This window comes from Manis pentadactyla, chromosome 19, assembly GCF_030020395.1.
Source record: "Manis pentadactyla isolate mManPen7 chromosome 19, mManPen7.hap1, whole genome shotgun sequence".
Classification (NCBI taxonomy): Eukaryota; Metazoa; Chordata; class Mammalia; order Pholidota; family Manidae; genus Manis; species Manis pentadactyla.
In genome coordinates, this window is record NC_080037.1 from 4,536,966 (window position 1) to 4,557,578 (window position 20,613).

Consider the following 20,613-nt stretch of genomic DNA (forward strand, 5'->3'; position numbering starts at 1 on the left):
CCATGTGAACGCTGAGCATTGGAAGCATGGCTAGCCCAAACTGCGGATGTGCTGTAAATGCAAACCATACAATGGATTTCAAAGCCTTAGTACAAAAAAAAAGTAAAATACCTTGTAAACTAGTTGATCACATGTTAAAATACTTTAGGTGTATTTGGATTTAAATAAAATGCATTATTAAAATTAATGTCACCAGTTTCTTTTTACTTTCTTGGAGTGGGCTGCTGGCAATTTAAAAATATTACGTTTAAAATTGCGCATGTGTGCAATGTCCAGCACATTCTATGGGATTCTCTCCCTGGAACTCTTAGCATTGAAGGAGGGAATGCAGCAGTGTTAGAATGCCTTTCCTGAGCTCTGCCCAAGACCTTTCTCCCTCTCACACAGACAACCATTTAAAGCATTTAAAAGCAAGGTCAGGAAGCATTTTGGTAAGCTTCCAAAACTCCTAGGCAGAGCTGGTAAAGTACCCAACCTGAACAGAGAGACCCCAACTCATGAGAGCAGTGGTCAGCACTCTGCCGTATGGTTTTGGAAAAATGACAGCCATTGCCATTTATTGGGTGCACTCACTGAACTATGCACTTTATATTACTGCCTTGTTTAATCCTTCGTCAACCCTCTGTAGTATCATCTTAACCGAGGAGGAAACTGGAGCTCTGTTAAATCAAACAACTCACTAATATTACGTGACAAGCTAGAATTTGAATCCAGGTCGTTTGACCTTAAAATCCATGCTCTCTCTGTCATACTAGATTGCTCTTCACAAAATTATCCAATCTTTTCTGCAAATGTCTCCCTCTCTAGGAATATGGCATCTGAAATTCCGGCAGATTCAAAGATTCATTCCTTTGACTTTTTTTTCTCCTCTTTAAAATGCAAACAGCGAGGTTTCACATAAATCCTGATTATGCACCCTTCAAGTCAAATATTTTTATCAAAATATTTTTTTCTTAGAGTAGGTATTGATAAAGAAGACAAAAAATAAAGTAGAACCCTAAATAAGGGTGAGTAAATTAATTTTTCTCCACTGCTTGGAGAAAAAGGCTGGAAAAATGGACAGGTGGGAATGCTGAAAAAAAAATTTAGTGTCATTTATAATATGACAAGAATACACCTTCTACAGCCACTCTGGAAACACACTGGGAGCTCCTCAAAATGCTAAGCACAGAGTTACCGTAAGCTCCAACATTCGCCTCCTAAGCATACATCCAGAGAAAGAAAAACAGATATCCACACAAAACTCATACAAAATATCCACAGCAGCAGAAACACATGGAAACAACCTGAATGTCCATCAGCTGATTAACAGATGAATAAAATGTGGTATGTCCACATAATGGAATATTATTTGGCCATAAAAAATGAATGAAGTATTATTACATACTATGGTACAAATGAACCTTCAAAATATGCTAAGTGAAAGAAGCTGGTAACAACCCATGTATTGTGTGATTCCATGTATGTGAATGTCCAGAACAGACAAATCCATAGATCAGTGGTTACTAGGGGCAGGCAAAGGGACAAATGCGAGCTGGTAATGGGTCTGGGATTTTTTTAGGGACTGATGAAAACATTCTAAATTTAGGTGGTTGTGATAAGTGCATTTTGTAAATATACTCAAACCACTGACCTGTACACTTTAAATGGGTGAATGTCATGGTATATGAAATACACCTCAAGAAAGCTATTTTTAAAAAGCATTTTTTGTTTATTAATTTACTATGTTATCAAGGCTGTCATTATAACACAGATAAATTTCTTCCTAAATAAGAAACCTATTAAGAAGACAGGAAGAGGTCAGGATGCCCTAAACTCGCCTTACTGTTAGTGCTTTGAAACTTTGTAAGATGGGCCTTTGGGTTTTCAGAGGGAAAATATTTTTAACCCTGATTACATAATATCTCCAGTTGCTGATGCTAAGTAAACGCCATCACTACTATATGCAATTCTCGCTCTTCAGGTGGTAGTTGTCCAGTGTGTGGATAATTAAAAACCTCTGCCTTTGTTCTTACACATTCTTTTTTTCCCCCTCTTCTTTCAACCTATTCCCAGGGCCTTCTGGCCAGATAGAGCTAATTCTCACTTTAAGAGAATGGCAAAAATACAAAAGAAGGCAAATCTTAAATTCAGCAATTTTTGTCTCTTTCCAGCATAGAATCGGAGTCTTGGAATTGGCTTGGTCTTTAGGGACCATCTGGTTCAAGCCTCTCTTTTTTATATAAGAAAACAGGGCCAGAAATAATAAAAGCTAACTGCTGTTGAAGGTTTATGCCAGGCAATGTAATTTACACATATTACCTCATTTAATCCTCACAACAGCCCTCTAAGAAAGGTATCACAAAGCTCTCCATTTTGCAGATGAGGAAAATGAGGCTCAGGGGGGTTTAGTAACTTGAATAAGGTCACATGGCTAAAAAGGAGGAGATCTGGGATACAGACCCAGGCAGTCTAGCTTTAGAGACCAGGTCCTTCACCTCTACCAGCAGTTTCCCCTAAAAGGGTTTAAGCAATGTGTCTATCAGTCTTATAACTGCCTAGTGGGAGATCCGGAACTAGTACAGGTTTGAGGTCCCCACCCCAGTAGCTGCTTAATGCCAAAAGTGTCAGTGGAAGATGTAGTTGGAACTATTGACCGAAACCAAAAAGGATGAATTTTTCTACCCATTGCAATCTTGATTCCCACCAATAATAGAGAGATTGAAACAGAACTGTCAAGAGGTAAGAAGACCTTCCGGGAAGTCACTACTGACCTTATTCTGCCATAAAGGGAGATAGATTTTTAAATTCTATGACAGTCTATACCTACAATTTTTTTTTTCTGCAAATCACTCTGCCAGGTTCTGAGAAGTGGCATCTCTAGGATGCAGATGAGGCAAAAGATTCAACCAGAGAATTGTCCTCATGAGAGACTACTGACAACCCCATTACTTAGCCACAGCCTAGGAGATGTGTTTCTTTGGCTGGAAAGAGTTAACACAGTGACTCCTATGAAGTGGGAACAGGATATGATTCCTGTGATAACTTATTATAGAAAATACAGCATCTTTTATTTATACAGCTCAGGCTGGAGAAATTATTTCAAAGCACTTTGAAAATAACTCATTAATCCTCCACTTATTTTATTTATCAATTACTGCATTCTTTAAACCTCACCACACCACTCAGGTAAGAGGCAGACATGGGGTCAGAACTGTTATATGCCTCTTACCCAGGATGCAAAGGTCAAAAGGACAGAGTGCTTTCAGGGTCACAGGAGGATGAGTGACAGCTGCCTTTGGGAGCCAGACCTACGACACTGCCTCTATCATATGGCATTCTGAGTGAGATTTTTTTTTTTATAAAAAGGAAAAGAAATAAAAGTGTATATGTAAATTCACTTCACCAAGTCAAAACATAACAGGATTCATCTAAACGAGGTTTGAAATCAAAATTAAGGCTGTTTTCCTAAGGCATGCATGTAAAGCATGTCTCAAAAGAAGCCAGGATTTTGCTTTAAATTAAAATTAAAATTAAAATGCCTTCCTATTTTAAATATGTTCAATATCTAGGTTTTGGTTTGTTTGCTTGTTTGGGGGGATTTTTGTAATTTTGCCAACCACGACCACCAAGAGTTCACGGAGGTCAACAGAACACAAGGACAAAAGCAGGCGACGAGACCTGGCACCGACAGTGGGGACACACACAAGCAAGCAGGGCCCCCCCTCACCCCGAGAGCAGCCTGCAGCCCAGCTGGGAAGCCGCATCCTCACTCCTCCCAGCTCCCAGCACCCCAGTCAGCCTAGGTCACAAGTTCCTCTCTGCATTTCCCGTCACCAACCTTCCTCCAGTTTCCTCAATTTAACTGAAATCCCTCTCATTTCCAATCCTTATAAGACTCCCCTATTGGAAGAAGTAGTGACACCAAATTTCCAGTAAATCTCATCTGGCAGGTATGACCAAAATCCCTTCTGCACCCTCCTCCCCTCCTCTCAAATGCCACAATTTGTCAAAATCCGCTTCTAAAAATGGCTTATCCCAAAGTCACTGGCAAGAAAGTCCCCCCTCATCGTCAGCTTATGGTGGACCTCTGAGAGTCACACTGTAGGTCTACAGCCTATAGTCAGATTATAATAAACAACATATAGTCTAATCACCTTGTCTCTGCCTAACACATTGCTGTGCCTGTTAGGTAGTGTTCAAGCACCACTGGCTTGTAACTTCCTTTCATTTGCTACCCCTTCCAAAGGAAAAGAAAAAAAAAGACCAAATACTTGAATCAGCAAGAAAAAGTTTTTCATTTGCCTGCTGTAGATGAACTTCTATAAAAAGCCATTCCTGCTACTTTGACCCCAAAAGGAATCTGATCAGAGTCATCTCTAAATTGTCTAAAGTTATCTCACTCCTGTTTTCTGTTCAAGGCCTTAATACCATCAGAATTATTTCCCTGCTGTATACAGCTTCCTTCCTGACGCCCCCTCTACCTTCTCATACAAACACATACACACACACGTTAGTCCGTAATGCCATAAAGAGCAAAGGAGCAGCAGCCCCATAATGTAATTGCTATACAAAAAGGAAGCAGCAAGCAAGAATAATAAGAGAGCATGTCAAAGTGAAATACAGTAGTAGACTTAAAAAAAAAAAAAAACTACAGTTCTGTGATGGGGGTGTTAATTGAACACAGAGAAAAAAGGAGAGAGAACAAAAGGGTGTTAAGGGAGCAAAAAAATAATTTTGTAACCTTCAGTGATTTAACTTCAGTGCAGATAACACACAGAGGAGAAATGGCAGAGAAGCACCATATATAGCTATTATGTTCTAAAATTAAAAGCTATTTGCAACAATTACAACAATTCATTGCTATCTATAAATATTCTCCCTAATAAATGGCAACCAATTATTTTTGTTTTCCTCATTTTTAAATGTGCATGATTTTTGACACCAAAGTAAAAAAAAAAAAGTCAAGAAACATATACAGATATATCTAAGGTCTTTCTAAGAATGTAGCATATTTGACTTTTTTCTCCTTTTCTACCCCATCAACCCCACCATCACATATACACAGATGTAAAACTCAGCCTAGTGCTATTGACATGTCAGAAGACAACGGTTCTTAAAAAACAAAAGAAAACAAGGTATTAAATGGTCCAAAGCTCTGCATTAAATCTCTATGCTCCCAGAAGGAGCGCGCAGAGAAAAGCCACCTCTGCAATACACACAGTTGTAGGGCTTCACAGGGCTCTTGGCTGTTGTTTGAGATTTGCCGCTAGAGCATTTTGCAGACATTGTTTTTTCTTAGCATTTATTTTAAAAAGCAAGAAGCTATCAAAATAAAAACTCACCCACACTCTGAAGCCAGGAGACACCTGGATTTTTTTTTTAAATATCCTCCTCACAGTAATTTCTGACTTAGGTACGCATCAATCACCTGTAATTAACACGGCGCTGCCCACTTTGGTGTTTTGCATGTGTTTCTTTAAAAGTTCTCAAAGGTTGGTAAGACAATCTTAGCCAGTTTTCCTACTTACTTCTGAGTTTTCCAACTAAAATCATTAACAACAACAAAAAAGCAAAAATTAAATGAATGCAATTGCCATACTCCTCAGAATCCTGTCTTCCTAATAAAGACCTGGGTTGGGAACTTCGTGTGAGAACACAAAGTGCACCCCAAGTCCAGGAACCTCTGCAGTACTTGAGATGGAAGCTCCAAAAACCTCATTAAGTGCAAAGGGGCTTGAAAGTAACAAAACGCAAAGTCCCCAAACAATTAGGGAATGTATGTGAACCGACCATCCAGCCAGCTTTTCACTAGCTCTGTATCAAGACGAAAAAAGGCTCCTGCAACTTTACAAACACTTAATGCATCTCTGACACATCGGCCGCATGGAAGATAGGCTGGAACATGGAATGAAAGCTACAGACAGATCCTGAATAACCAAGTGACCTCACTTTAGATTCAAAGGGCCCTTTCCACACACCTCAGTTGTCTATCTCCTACTTTAACACAGAACAGTCAACATTCCAGGACAGGTTTCTTCCTTCCCCTTAATCCTCCCCAATATATAAAATGAAGAATATGAAGGGAGGCCTTTTCTTTCTTTACTTTCACCCATGGGTGTCCTCTCAATCTACAACTCTGTGTGTGTATGTATGTACACGTGTATTTCCCTCTTAACACAAGGGCACTGATCCCTATCACTGTCAATTTACAGTACTCGATTAACTTTTTTTTAAATATATTATTCTAAAGAGAACACACAAACCTCAACTTAGATATTTAAAAATCTACAAACATTAATGTCATTAATTGACAGAAAATTTTGAAAGCAAAATATATAATCCAACAATAAATTACACCTTTAGAGTGTTATTTTAACCAATACGACTGTGTGCTATCACCATAAATAAGCCTATATGAATAAGGAGCAAACTCTAACCTGCACGCAACCAGATCTCTATTCACACCCACCCCCTCTGATCTACTGCCTCAGTAGGTTTTAATTAGAAGACTAGAATTAAACACTTCGGCCACAGTATACATTTAAATGCCCTATGGGCTTCCTTTCAATAAGAATCTGATAAAGTGTCTTCAAAAACAGAGTCTCTTTAGCCCGGATTATCAAACATGCCTTTCTACCTCGATTCTACATTTTATGAATCAAGACCGGCAGGAACACATACTAGATTAGAAACAAATTTCAACCAATCAAATATTCAAAGTAAATAAGCACCAGAGATCAAAAGGAAAAAAGGAGAGAAGAAAAGAAAGTATGCATAGACTTAGGTTTCCTATGCTGGGCTAATAGGAAAAAAAAAAAAAAAAACTAAAAAGTGTGACAAACTGTAAAAGCTCTTTGATATTTGTATGCACCATCCATACACCTCTTAAAGGGTGTCTCACCACTAAAATAATGCAATTAACAGCTTGGCAATAAGGTTAGAATTTGGCAAAAGGCAAACCTGAAGACTTAAAGGTCTGAACATGACTATTCAGGTGCTTTGTCTAGAATGTTAGGCACAACACAAATTAACATTCAACAAAGGGGCTGCGTGCTAATTTTACATACATTTTGAGGCCCAAGTAATTACATATTCCATCAACGGGTCACATCTTGAAAACGATTTGTTTTTAAAAGGGAAACACAGAGAGCGCTCAAAAAGAAAGCCACCCTGTGTATGCCCCCCCCCACCACCGACCTTTTTTTTTTATGTGTAACTATCAATGTATATCAACCGGGCATGCAATCATATTTATTGTCACTTTCATTCATGTCATGCCCTTGCTTATATGGTTTAGATATGAATTATTGACTGTTACACTCCTTGTTGTAAAAAATAAATAAATAAATAGGGTGGCAGGTACTTTGCACTGCTCTAGAGCTAGCCAGCAGAAGCTCCCGCTTTATATAACCACCCCTCGTTCCTCATCTTCATGCCCTGGTTTCAGACTGTCTTCTCAACTCGTTTCTTTCTTACCAGGGAGAGATTCACCCCCTTTGGAAAGTTGAGGATTAAAATAAACAAACAAGAGGATGTTGCTAAATGTCCTTCCCAGAGCATCTGTTGTTTAAGAACACCTCTGATTGATGACTGCTATTTTTTAATTGTTGCTTTAAAATTTAAAGGCCCTCCTGGGATGTGTTGTAAGTGTGTTAGTCCATGATATGAGATCTAAAATGTAGAAAAACAACAGAATGAGTGATCTCAGGGCATGATGTTCTCCTAACCCAATGATTCTCCCTGCTATAAAATCACAGGGCACACAAACCCCGACAACCTGAGAGTGTAGAGTGTTTTCCACAGAGGTATCTGACAATACTCGTCAGAGAACCTCCCGTGCCCTGCTTCGTACAATGACAAGAAAGAAAAAGGAGAGGGCACTTTAAACAGTTTAGCCCCCCGCTGCCCAACTCCAAAAATACTAGTTTCCAATATGGGCCAAAATATATTCTTTCAAGAAATGGATCTTCCCTTTCATATTTTTCCTGCAATGGTGCATCATGCCACACGTTCCACCTGCAGAACCCACGTTTTAGCCCCCCTTTCAAAGAAGCCGGGAACACAGTGAGGGCAAATAAACCAGCAGTGTGTGAGAGTAACTGTCAGAAAAACTTGGTGCTTTCTTTTATAGAAGGCAGGCAGGGCTAGCAAGACGTCCTACCGGAATAGGCGATCAATCTTCAGAGCATCACTATTCTGAAATTTTAATATTTAAATAATGGGTTCATGATTGCTGGTTAAGTGAGTCAATTGGCCAAAGAAAATGCTTAAATGTTGGAATCTCATTCCTACCTGTTTTTTCTTTGATTTCACACAACACATTAAACAAGGCAGGCTTCATTCTGTGGCAGTTTAAAGCATGTTTTCTGCAAGAAAGAAACAACAGCAATAATAGCTTAGGTGGACTTTTCAGATCAAATTGCTGATAATGCACAGGGGGAAAAAATCTGAACGTTTAGTCAAAATTATATACCAAGCATAACCCTGTGGCATGCTTCAATTGTTTTATGACTTAATATACAGAGTCCTGCCATAGAAAAAGAAAGAACGTTAATTAGCAGGGGAGAGCAGAGATTTAACTACAGAACAGAACTAACCTAAATTATGCCCATTTAGGCAGCGTTCTGTTTTTTTTTTTTTTTAAGTAGTTTAATCAAAGTGGAATTCTTCAACCAATAATCCTATCCAGGGTAATGAATATGGCAAAGCCAAAAGCATGGGTTAACAGTTTTGTATAATCTATGCAACCACCACAGTTTAGGAGCTGTCTGCCTCTTGGTGATGTGTGTGGTGTGTGTGGTGTGTGGTGTGTGTGTGTGTGTGTGTGTGTGTGTGTGTTTTCAAATTTAATTCATCCATGTGTTCGAATTCATTCCGCAGATGCCCCTGTATTCTCATAAACACAAGATGCTTGAAAGGTCTTCTGAGAAGAACTGTCAATTTATAAAATTTCAGTCCCCAAGTTAAAGAGTATGGAAATGCATTGCCAGGGGGCAAACATACCCATATGGGGAATAAATTCATTTCTCTGTGTTCACATTATGCCTCTTGTGCACATACCGCTTATGTGCAGGTGCTGAAATTCAATTATTTACAATTAGGACCTTGTGCCCATTGGGGGAAAAATAAATACAATTCTGCCTTTTAGATTAGTGATTTACCTGGGTCTCGTATGTGTTCGTATTCAGAATGCACTTGAAGAACAAAACAACACCTTTCCCTTTATTTTTCTGTGGCAGCACTTAGCAGAAGGATATTGTTTTGCAAACAAAACAGTGATCCTATCAGCTATTAGTTATGGGAATTCTGTTTACGAACTATAATTAATGTGTAAAGATAAATGGAAACTCCTAACTCTCCTGACACATGCAATTCTTTTTTAATCCCTGTGAAAGTTAAAAAAAAAATAGACAAAACACACATTCTCATGAAGAGAAACCAGGAGTATGATCTCTATATATACCGTACAGCACGAGTAATAAGCTCAAGATTCAAGAGTATCAAAATCAACACATACTGTGTCTAAAACACAAACGGTTTGCTTTGTAAGTAATAAATGCACATTATGAAGGTGTTAAGTAGGGAAAGGTAAAACATATATTTTGCTAAATAGACTTACATTATTTAACCAAAATGAAAGCTTAGTGGTGACTTAATTCTCATGTGGGGGGTCAGAAAAAAGGTGGGAAAGACTTCAATGTACCAAAACCTCTTTGGGGGCCTTTCAAATAGTTTTCATTAATTCTATTCTCATATATAGGCCCAAAGGCAAAAACAATACAAAAGTCAAACAAATTGAAAAAACCCTACACGGTTTTACAGAAATACTGCATTTCCACAGTACATCAATGGAGTTATAGTGAGAGAACAGAAAATGTCCCTACCCCGAAATTGTGTCTGATCTCTCAGCATCTAGGCCATTGAAAGGGGGAGCCGCCAGGCCACTGTGGTCCTCAGTTGCACAAAATGGAGTGGGACTAAACAGCACAACAGTGGTAAGTCTCCAGTCTTACTGGCCCTTACCACTTCACAAACTCGTTATTAAACCAGTTTGTTGGTACAGCTGAGTTAATTTTTCTGGAACAATGTGATGGAGAAATCCGTTCCAGTTCAAAAAAAGCCTACCCGTGGGAAGTCTTACACTTCACAATACCTATTAGCTATTCTTCGGATAATAAAATTCAAAAAGAGCACCGACTGATTTTTGAAACTTTCCCTATTTTAAGAAATTAAAGGTAGTTCCAATCTTTGAACATTTCCAAGTTTTCGAGCACCCGTAAACCTCAGGACCTCTGAGTTTACATGTTGCATGTGCTTGCAGCTAAACCAGGAGTGTATTTCATAACATCCATGGTTTTAACTGCTTCTTCTCATTTTCTCAACTCAAACTCCTTTTTCCCTAAGACAAAAATACATATAATGATATCTTTTTCATACAACTACGTCAGCTAAAGCATAGGAATCGCATGCATGTCTTAAAAAAAATTACGAGATTTAACAAAGCTGGGTCATTAACTGTAAAGACATATGTGCTCATTAGATTTTTTAAATTCTTCCTTTTGAGATGGGCCCCGGGCAAGCTGTTCGTGGGTTGCCATTGAGTCTGTTTCATTTTGAAAGAGAATTTACTGTAAAATCCTAGAGTGGGGAACTATGTATGTGGCAGTGCCTTAAGTTGAGAAACTGCACAGCTTATTTATTGTTTCCTTAATGAACATCTTCATGTCCCATAGAAATATAAAATGCACACATGCCTTCATTTCTATTTAGTTGCATTCTAAGTGGTCCTGAAAGAAGCATTGGAAAAAAAGCATGCTGGATTTTGCCCCCCCCTCCACCCTTTTTTAAAGGACCATACATTCTGTGCAACGGAAGGTTAGTAAAAAGACTCAAATTGAGGGACAAAAAAGTTAAACTAAATAGCTGAGTCTCTTAACAAATGTGTCTAAAAGCAAAATTACCTGTTCTTTCTTTCCCACCTTTTTATTTTTTGAACAGAATTAAATGCAAAATATTTTCTGGAGAGCTGACAACTACTGACAAAGAATCATCCGGGCTGGTTTTTTTTTTTTTTGGAGGGGTGGAACGGGGAAAATATTAATTTCGGAAGGGTAAGCCAATAAATAAAATTCAAAAGTCTCCGAGTCAGATAAGGAGTCAAGTCAATCGGCAAATAAAGTATTCTGGGACGTGTTATTTTGTAACGTTGCGGGGTCCCTCGACAAGAAGGCATGGAATGCTGTTGCAAACTTGATAATTCTGCTCTCTCTGATACTTTTCTAAAGCAGTAAAAAGTGCCGAGGGCCGCTTTTGAATCAGTTGGCAGTATTTTCGGCATGCCTGAGTGTTTAGTGTGGACATGTGTGGATACCTCCCTATGCACACACGCGCGCGCACACACTCCGTGTATATACATATGCATGTACACGCGCAGCCACACCACGGCACGGGCGATTACACTTCCGAGAACAACCCTCCTGCAAATTCCACTCCTCCGCCATAGAGTTGCCCGTCAAAATGGGAAAAGAAATAACATCTAAAAAGAAAGCGCCCTGGTGGTTCGGTTCCCATTGTTTCCCCCTGCGAGAGGGAGGGAAACACCGAACCCAAGAAAGGGAAGGGAAGCCTCCATCTCACCTGGCCTGGGCCTCATCCAAACTCTGGTCGGTGATGGTCATGATCTGCTGCAGGATGTCCCCGATGTCCTGCTTGCGCCCGCCCTCCCCCTCGGTCCCGCCGGCCCCGTCCGGCAAGTGCTGGGACAGGCCGGGGTGCCCGGCCATCCCGACGCCGGCGTGGGAGTGCAGCAGCCGGGGCTGCTCGTCCATCTCCGGAGGCGGCGCGGCCCCGCTCCTCGCTTCTGCTCCGCGGCGCGGCTCCCGGGAAGCGCCGAGGCTTTTTATCCTTGCCGCTGTCTTCGGATCCTTTTCAGGATAAACAGGGAAGGGGGAAAAAAAGACCAAAAGAAAAAATCCCCTTTGCCTCTGGAGGGGAGGGTGGGAGGATGGGGAGCGGGGAGGGGGAGGGGGCGTGAGGGGGCTGCGGGGCGAGGGTGGGGACGAGGGCTGGCGGGTGAGGGTGTCGACTCCAAAAAGCAAGAAAAATAAGCCACCTTCCCACTGGACGCCAAGAAAGCAGAGCTGGCTCTTGCTTTTCCAGCCCGGTCTCCCTGGCAAGGCGGCGCGGGCTCCCGGCGCTCAGATCTGAGGCTTAATCCTTCCGCAAACAGGCACCGATCGGGAGAAAGGAGCGGAAGGCAGGGGGCTGGCGAGGCAAACTTTCCCCCCACCCCCCGCGGCCCGCCGCCCCCACTCCGGGCCAGAGCGTCTCGGGCGGGTGGGCTGTGGCCGCCGCCTGCCGCCCCCGGCCGCGCGGGCAGAGCTCGGGCTGCGCGCCCTGCAAACTCCGGCAGCCCCGGCAGCCTCCTGCTTTTGTTTAGCTCGGGCTCAGGACTCCAGAAACATAGACAGAAAAACCACGGCCTGAGCCGAGGAGGCGGCGAAGGAGGAGGAGGGCGGCCTGGAGGAGCGGGGAGGGGGCGGCGGCGCGGGGGAGGGCGGGGCGGCCGGGGGAGGGGGAGGGGCGGGCGCGCCGAGCCCCGCCCCGCGCCCTGATTGGCCGGCCGGGGAGAGGCGGCCCCGCCCCCGCGGCCGCCCCGCGCCTCCGCCGCGCCTCCTTCAGCTCCGCCCCCGCGGCGCCCTGTCAATCAGAGTTCAGAGGTGGGCCGGGAAGGAGGCCGAGCGAGCGCCCAGGCTCCGGTCCTTAAAGGTGCCACGGAGCTGCAGCTGAGCTGAGTCAGTCGGTTCCCAGGCGTCCTGCCGGCCTCTCCTGGGCTCCGTCCTTGAAGAAAACGTGGCTCCACTTAAAGGCTAACGTGTGATATTTACACCAAGGAAAGCGGATGGGGTGCGACTGCCTCCCCCCGCCGTTTTTCTCTTGCTGTGTGTAGCATGGCCATTTAAAACCTGATCCTTGTCGATCCTGAACCTCAGGGAAACTTGAGAGCAAAAGTTCGTCAGCACCAAGTACTTACGAAATACAATCGAGCTGTTACTATAACTAATAATGATCTGTAATGAGCAGCAAATGTAAGAGTAGATTTTTTTAAAAATACAATCGCAGTACAGTTAAAAGGAATATCGAACTGTGACCTTTTTGTTGCATGAAAACTAAATTACGGACTATGAAACTAAATAATGCTGAAGAAAAATAAGATTAGTAAATAAGTTCACTAAATGAAACTAATTCAACAGATCTCTCCCTCCCCCCTAGGGGAAATTAGTTATTTGGCTTAAGTACTTAATAAAGAAATGCATTATCACAGCCTGGTTCTAGTTTTTAATATAGTCTAATAAGCATTATTAACTGGGATAAGAAAGGAACTGACATTTATTGAATGCCTACTATGCACCAAGTAATTCACATGAGTTATTTTATTTAATCCCCAGTACATATCTGTGAGGTATGGATTATTATTCCCATTTTAGAGAGAGAGGGTTCAGCAAGGTTAAAAACTTGTCCAAGGTCCCACAGTTATTCAGCATGAAAGCTGAAATTCAAACTGTGGCTCTCTCCAAAAGCCTGGTGTTTCGACTATACAACGTAACTTGGTCTAACGGAAATGCATGAACAGTGTAAAAATTAGTTATGTACATATCACACATCTTATTGGAAAAGAAACTTAAGGTGCTTCAAATGATACATATTTGAACAAAATGACTCAAACTGAAAATGGTTAAGAAGTACTGAAAAAGAAAGAAATAGAATCAGGCATAAAAGCTAATAAGAAACCCATAGCTCACAGCCAGTACTATACAGCTCCAGGTAGACCATAAACATGCCTCTAGTCTTTTCATCAGGGGAAAGGAGAGGGGAAACCTGGCTGGCTACACGGTTACAATGGTTTTAAGACAAAAGAGCAGTGGAACTACTTAGGAAAAGCCCAGAATATTTTGGAATATAAAAATATTCTACTGTGTAGTCAACCAACCTTCTTGGATGGAGGTACAGCCGCATGAAATGCATTGAACCCCTGCAAACCTCAGTGTGCTCAGTCTGCAAAGTGGTCGGTAGCCTTGCCAGGTGCTTTGAGAGCCTCAAAAAAATGTTATTTTTTTTTTCATCAGTCCAACCACCTTCCCAATCATTGTGATAAACAAGTTTGGCAAGTTAAAGGCGGACATGAAAGGATTTCAAAGCAGTTCTTAACAAGCTTCTTAGCACTTATTGGCACACGATGTGCAAAAAGAAATATTAATGTAATTACAATGTCGTATCACTTAATAACCACTGTTTTATTCACACACATACCCTGACTTGTAAACTGGTTTTTTATATCAACACGAATAAAAATTGGAGTACAAAACCATCTCCTCAAATCACATGTCAATCACAGAGTTAGCATATCCCTTACAATGATGAAGTTAACAACTCTTAAATCATGAAAAGGAGTTAATTCAGAACCTATAAAAAATCAGTTTGTGAGCATGTAATTCTAAGTGAAAAATCCAGTGTTTGCCATGCAAAGTATTAGAAAAGGTACCACCACTAATGAAAGTCATTATCATCTAGGAACATTCTTTTTGGGGTGATGGAAATGTTCTAAAAATAGGTAGTGGTGGTGATGGTTGCACAACTCTGTGAATATACTAAGAACCAGATATTTTGTGTACAGAAAAGTACACACATTATAAGGGTGGATCATACCTCAACAAAGCTGTTTTTAAAAAATCCAAAAGATTAGGAAAATAAGAAACGTCCAAAACAAGAATACTAATGATAGTAAATATGTATTGAGTGCTCTATGATTAGGTATTATAGTCAAGGCTCTTTATTAAGTGAATCACCACAACTGTTGGACCTCAGTGCTGTTAATTGTTACTCTATAGTGTTGCCAAAGTATATTTCAATATGTATTTTATGCTATAGAATGCTCTAACCACCTACAAGTGATGAGAACGGGGCAGCTGAGGTAAGGGGCTTGGAAGTAGACCTTGAAGTGGGTCTAGAGGATGAACTGGGCCTGAAGACAGATTTAATGAACTTGACATTGGTACAGAGTATCTCCTCAGGAGCCCTGGAAATGATGTTAGGAAGGTGTGAGTTTGAGGACTACCAACAGCAGCATCTGTGGTATATTTGGTGTCCATGGAGGAGCCGCTGAGAGAAGTCATTTGTGTGTATTAAATGAGGAAGCAAAGATGTATGTCATAGGAAGTATGATCTGGTTGCCCAATATCAAGTCTTTTGAGAAGAGAAGATGAAATAGGGAAGACGAATGAAGAAGGTGGTGGTAGAAAAGGAAAAGAGGACAGGTAGGAAGGGCTCTTCAGGGAAGACCTAGGAGAACTTTGTAATTGGTTTTACGTGGGTGGGAAAGGCTAAGGAAAACGGTTGCACACGTGCGAGAGGAATGCGGTGGCTTTACTCAAATAATCATTGCAGCTATATACACGATTTGCTGAATGCTAATTGCATTACAGGCACTGTGTGTACATTACCACTTAACTTGAACAGTTTGATGTTTAATTTTTACACCTTCATCTTCGTTTTGCAGAGGAAGAAACCAAGGTTCCCAGAAGTTGATTGCTTGATGAAGTATAGGTTTAAAACCTTTCTTATATCTAATATGTTACAGAGGATAAAGAAAGTCAAGAGGAAAAATGCCCATAAGTGAACTAAAATAAAAATTAGAACCATCTATTTACATTAAGGAACTTCTGGAAGTAGATTCTGAAGAGGAATGTACACACACAGTGTCTATACCTTATGGGTTGTGACAAGGGATGGAAAGCGCTTTTTTGCATCTACCATTTCTCAGCAGTGTTTTAATAGTAATAGTATTATTATGATGATGTATGTGTTGAGAGAATGAATGATGCTAGTAATCTCACCATACTCCTTCAAAATAATAACTGAAGTACATCGAATCATGTCTTAAGGCCAAGAGCCTTTACCAAAACTTGGCCAAGGAGCACAGTGTTCTCAATGTGACCTTGTTCTAATGTCTGCAAAGTCATCTCACCTTGTTACCTCTATGTCAACACCGAGTTCACCCAGAGGATTCTCTTTCAAACTTCATTAGATGCCCGCTGGCACATGCTCTGGTCTCTGTTAAGGAAAAAGAGCAGGGCGCAAGGGGAATGTGCAAGGGGCCCGGTCCATTCCTCAGCAGACAAGATGGTTGGGAAGAGAAGGGAACCCTGGCACGGGCACAGAAATAAGTTCCCTACCACACGGTCCCTACCGCATCATCTAGGCAGACGCTCAGCTGTGGATCTTTATGATTATACTTGCATTGGCCTCTAGGTTTCTGTAACCCTTCTATTTATGTGGGAAAAGAAGTTCTCTGCCCAACAGGGTCAGAACCAGTCAGCAAGACAGCGCCCAAGGCAGTTAATGGCATCTGTCCTCTGCCCGGGAACCCTTGTCTTTCTCTTTCAGCTTTGATCTTACCTTCCTTCTTGCTTTTCAACTTTTCCATGCCTTTTCCACCTGCATTTCTCTTGCTCTTCCTGTTCTCTGCCTAGCCTCCCCTGCCCTGCTCCCAGAGGTCTCCCCCATCCAGCCTGATCTGTTCCCTTGCCTCACCAGGCAGCCCCTGCAGCAGGGCTGGGGCCACTGCCCTGCATGTGGCGCTGACATCTGCGGGGAGCCAGCAGCCCCTGAGGGCAGGTGTTCTCCATCAGGGCCCACAAGGAGGCTTTGGGAGTTCTATGAAGTCTTGGAAACTATATATATACAATTTGGTGGTATGTACCACTTTACATTATCCTTAGAGCAGGCTCCACTATGTTTATCAGAGTCTCACAAGATTTCAAGACCCGGAAAAGGCAACATTTCCTAGCCTAATCAAGTAAAGCAAGAGGCACAGCTTTGCATTAGTCTGGGAAAACCATGTGGCTCTCAGCACATCAGGTTTTTCTATGATTTCATGGAAAGCTGTCTCTATTTCCTAAACAAAGCAAGCCATTGGACTGTTCAGAGCCCATTAGTACTGGCTACTGAATGACAGTCAATCTACCATCAATGTCAGAGCCAGAGCTGCAAGTACTACCCTTGAAAGCAGATGCAAAGGCCAGGGGGTGGTTCTCTGTGGCGGGACATTGACACGGTTGTATTGTTCAGGGTATTGGGGCTATAGAAGTCGTGGGACAAACTGTATTCTCTGATTTCCTGGAGCTTGCAGTCTAGCACAGGAGATAGTCGAAACAAAGACCTATGTAAGCTCAGTGACTCTTAAACGCTCTGAATGAAATTAAGCAGGGCGATGTGACATGGACTTGGGGAGGCAACTCCAAACAGGGTGGCCAGAGAAGGGCTTTCTCAGAAGCTGACATTTGGTGTTAATCCAGTAGAAATATGGTAGAAATTGGAAAAGAACAATTGGGGGAGAGGGGTAGGAAGGAGAAAGCAACATATGCAAAGAGCTGGAGCTAAGGTTTGAATTTAAAGGAAAGAAAATCAAAGGCTGGAGCATAATAAGCAAGAGAAAAAAGTATACAAAGATGACATCAGAGAGGGAAGCAGAGACCAGAAAACTTGGGAATTCTTAGGCCATGGTAAAGATTTTGGATTTTGTACTAACTGCATTTGAAATCCACTGCAGCCAGCTAAACAAGGCAGGGACATTGCACATTGATTCAATAAACACTTTTTGACAACATACTTCATGCCAAGCACTTCATAGTCACGGGTGAATATGTCAGGCTAGGTCTCTGCTCTTGTGGAACTTACATTCCAGTGAAATAAACAAATGACTGCAGCTACAAGCAGGCACCAGGGAATGAAAAGTTTCATGAAGATGAAATCGAAAGATGCGACAGCAAGTGAGCTCAGAGCTGCTTTACATTCAGTGGCCATGGAGGACATCCCAAGAAGGGATGTTTGATGGCCACAAACAGTAAGCAGTAAGCCACGTGAGGCCAGTGAGAGATGAGAACTAAGGTCAATGTGTCAAGAGGGGAGAGTGCTACAAAATCAAGGTCAAAAACTTAGTTTTGGATTAACAAGAAGAGAAGGCATTGGAGGGTTTTATGAGGATGTCTTAGTCTGTTTGGGCTGCTATATCAAAATACCGTGGCTTACAAAAATCAGAAATTGATTTCTTGCAGCTCTGGAGGTGGGAGTCCAAGGTCAAGGTGCCAGAAGATTCCATGTCTGGGAAAGCCTGCTTCCTCCCTAGTTCACAGATGGCTCCCTTCTTGCTCTATCTTCACTTGGACGAAGGGGCTCTGTGGGGTCCCCATCCAAATATCATCAGATTGAGCCTTAGGTTTCAACATAGGAATATTGTGGGGACACGCACGTTCAGTCTATAGCACAGGAGAACAAAGTCACCTGACTTCTGTACTTAAAAGTACTATTTGCCTCCAAGCAGAAAATGGATTGCAAGTGTGGGAGTAGGGATAAGAGGAGGCATGAGGAATGTTTAAGTATTGCACAAGGTTAGGCCAGAAATGATGGCATCTTGGGCAAGTAGCGTAGGACTAGACACAGTGCAAAATGATGAGATTCAGGATCTTTTCTGGAGGTGAAGTCCACAGGACTCACTACAAACTAGGATGCAGAGAGAGCAGAGAGACAAGGAATCCAACTCACTTTCGGTTTTACAAGGAAGTGGTGTAGCCACTTTCTGAGAAGCAACTAATTTTGGGATGGTTTTGTACACAATAGATAATCTGAGCATTCCCTGTGAGATAGACATTCCCATTCCCATATTACAGATGAGGCAACTCAACTTCCACCAATACAATTCCAAAGTACAGGCTTTATCCCGGCAGGGTGTGTGTGTGTGTGTGTGTGTGTGTGTGTGTATGTGTGCACCTTTGTGCATGAATACCTGCCTGTGTGTATGTGCATGCTACTAATCTTGTTGATAAAGGTATCAGAAGCAACTCTATTATTTTTTATCCATCCCTTCATCTTCCCCATCTGTGAAAGGGAAGGGATAGCAGAGCAATAAGCTGAGCCGGCTTCGGACCAGCCTGTACTGGGTTACTGGGATGAACTTGGGCAAACCGAGATTGACAGTATAACAAAAAGTCCTGACATAGCAACTCAAATAGTCATTATCATCCATTGTCAGAGCACAGAAACGCTTTTCAGTTGCACTACAACCTGAGGCCTGGGCCCAGATACCGGATGAACAGCAGAGCCCGGTATTTAGCATTCAGACATGAAGCTCACCAGATGGCCTTAGCCGACTAGGTTAACTTATCTACAGCCCCATCTCCACAAGTTTTCAAATTGTGCTTTGGTTGAAATCAGATCACGATGAACGGTAAGCATTTAGTAAGTATAGTGCCTGAGACAAAACATGCTCAATAAATGACTGATTTTCTAATTTTTACTATTCTTGAGTAGCCTCTCCCAGAGCCACAAAATTTCCCTCTGTCCTTCCCACGTTGGCAGTCATTAAGAGCATCGTGCTTTCCTCCATAGGGCTCACAGCCTTTCCAGACAGGAACCTAGTGACCTCCCTGGATATTTTCTTTTCTATCGGCCAAATCACTCTCCTTCACCTGAGACTATTCCCATTCTCATTTGACTAACGAATTCACTCTGCAGCATAAATACCATAGAAGTGTAAACCCCTGAGTTAGTTGTAGAGTTCCAAAAGGAAGCTTTTAGTCTAGAAAATCCCAATCGTCAATTTATTGATCATCTATTGTGTACAAAACCATCTCCAAATTAGTTGCTTCAAACCATAACTATTTTTTACCGCTCACAAATCTGCGTATCAATGGGGCATTTCTGCTGACCTGGGCCGTGCTTGGCTGAGTTTAGCTGGACTTATTCAGACAGCTGGAAGGTTGGCTGGGACCTACTTGTTTGACGAGGGCCTCAGTCAAATGTCTGATGGTTGGCTAACTATGGTTTGGGGCAGCAAGAATGATCAGGTCCCACATTTCTTGTCTTTCATCAGTCCACCTCAAACTTGTTTACATGGTGGAAACAGGGGTCCATGAGAGAGAAAGTGAACGTGCACAGTGTCTTTGAAGGCTAAGCTTGGAAGTGGCACATATCCAGATTATTCTGTCCACCAAAGCAAATCCCCAGGCCAGCCCCAACTCTGGGGTTGGGGAATGTGCACCACCTGCACCCTCTGCTGTTGGTAGTAGCTACAAAGTCACACTGCAAAGGGAGAGGTGAAGAACTGGGGACATATTTGGAATGAAGAATAAGAATGAATCCTTGACCAGGGACATTTTGATTTCTTTGCTAAACCTAAGTCTCCTTCACCCATTCTCTGGCCAGTTAATAGGTAAACAGCCTACCTCTGCTTGCCCCACAAATACTAGTCCATGCTTGCAGTATCCTCCTTAAGTCTAGCTTTCTGGATCAGTATTTTCTTGAAACCCTAAGCACTTCTTTTCCCTTACAAAAATGAGAAGTTGCAGGGGGAGAAAAAGGAGATAATAGAAAGGCACTTGCTACTGGAGAAAACAGGTTAGACTTTTATTCCCAGGTGACCCTCCTCCCTTAGCACACCTCAGCCTTCTTTCCTGATCTCTATATGCCTGTACATCAAAAAGATCAATAGAAACCATGAGCTGTGAGAGAACAGTCTACATTTTATATTTAAAAGGAAAATGTGACTGGCAGGCCCAGCTAGTTACATGCCTCCAA

The 20,613-nt window shown here is 42.0% G+C and overlaps 1 protein-coding gene across 3 annotated transcripts in view; it reads right to left on the minus strand.

Moving 5' to 3' along the window:
• Positions 1 to 12,500, minus strand: part of PBX1 (PBX homeobox 1) — a 260,859-nt gene extending 248,359 nt beyond the window's left edge. Inside the window, exons 1-3 of one of the 3 annotated variants that reach the window (XM_036922866.2) lie at positions 12,095 to 12,500; positions 11,620 to 11,906; positions 8,275 to 8,348 (exon numbers count right to left, since the gene is read on the minus strand). In XM_036922866.2, coding sequence (XP_036778761.1) covers positions 8,275 to 8,348; positions 11,620 to 11,810 — 265 coding nt within the window. In that variant the 5' untranslated portion in view covers positions 11,811 to 11,906; positions 12,095 to 12,500. The remainder of the gene's footprint in view (positions 1 to 8,274; positions 8,349 to 11,619; positions 11,907 to 12,094) is intronic. The other 2 variants (XM_036922865.2, XM_036922867.2) reach the window with 2 other exon arrangements.
• Positions 12,501 to 20,613: the final 8,113 nt, after the last annotated feature.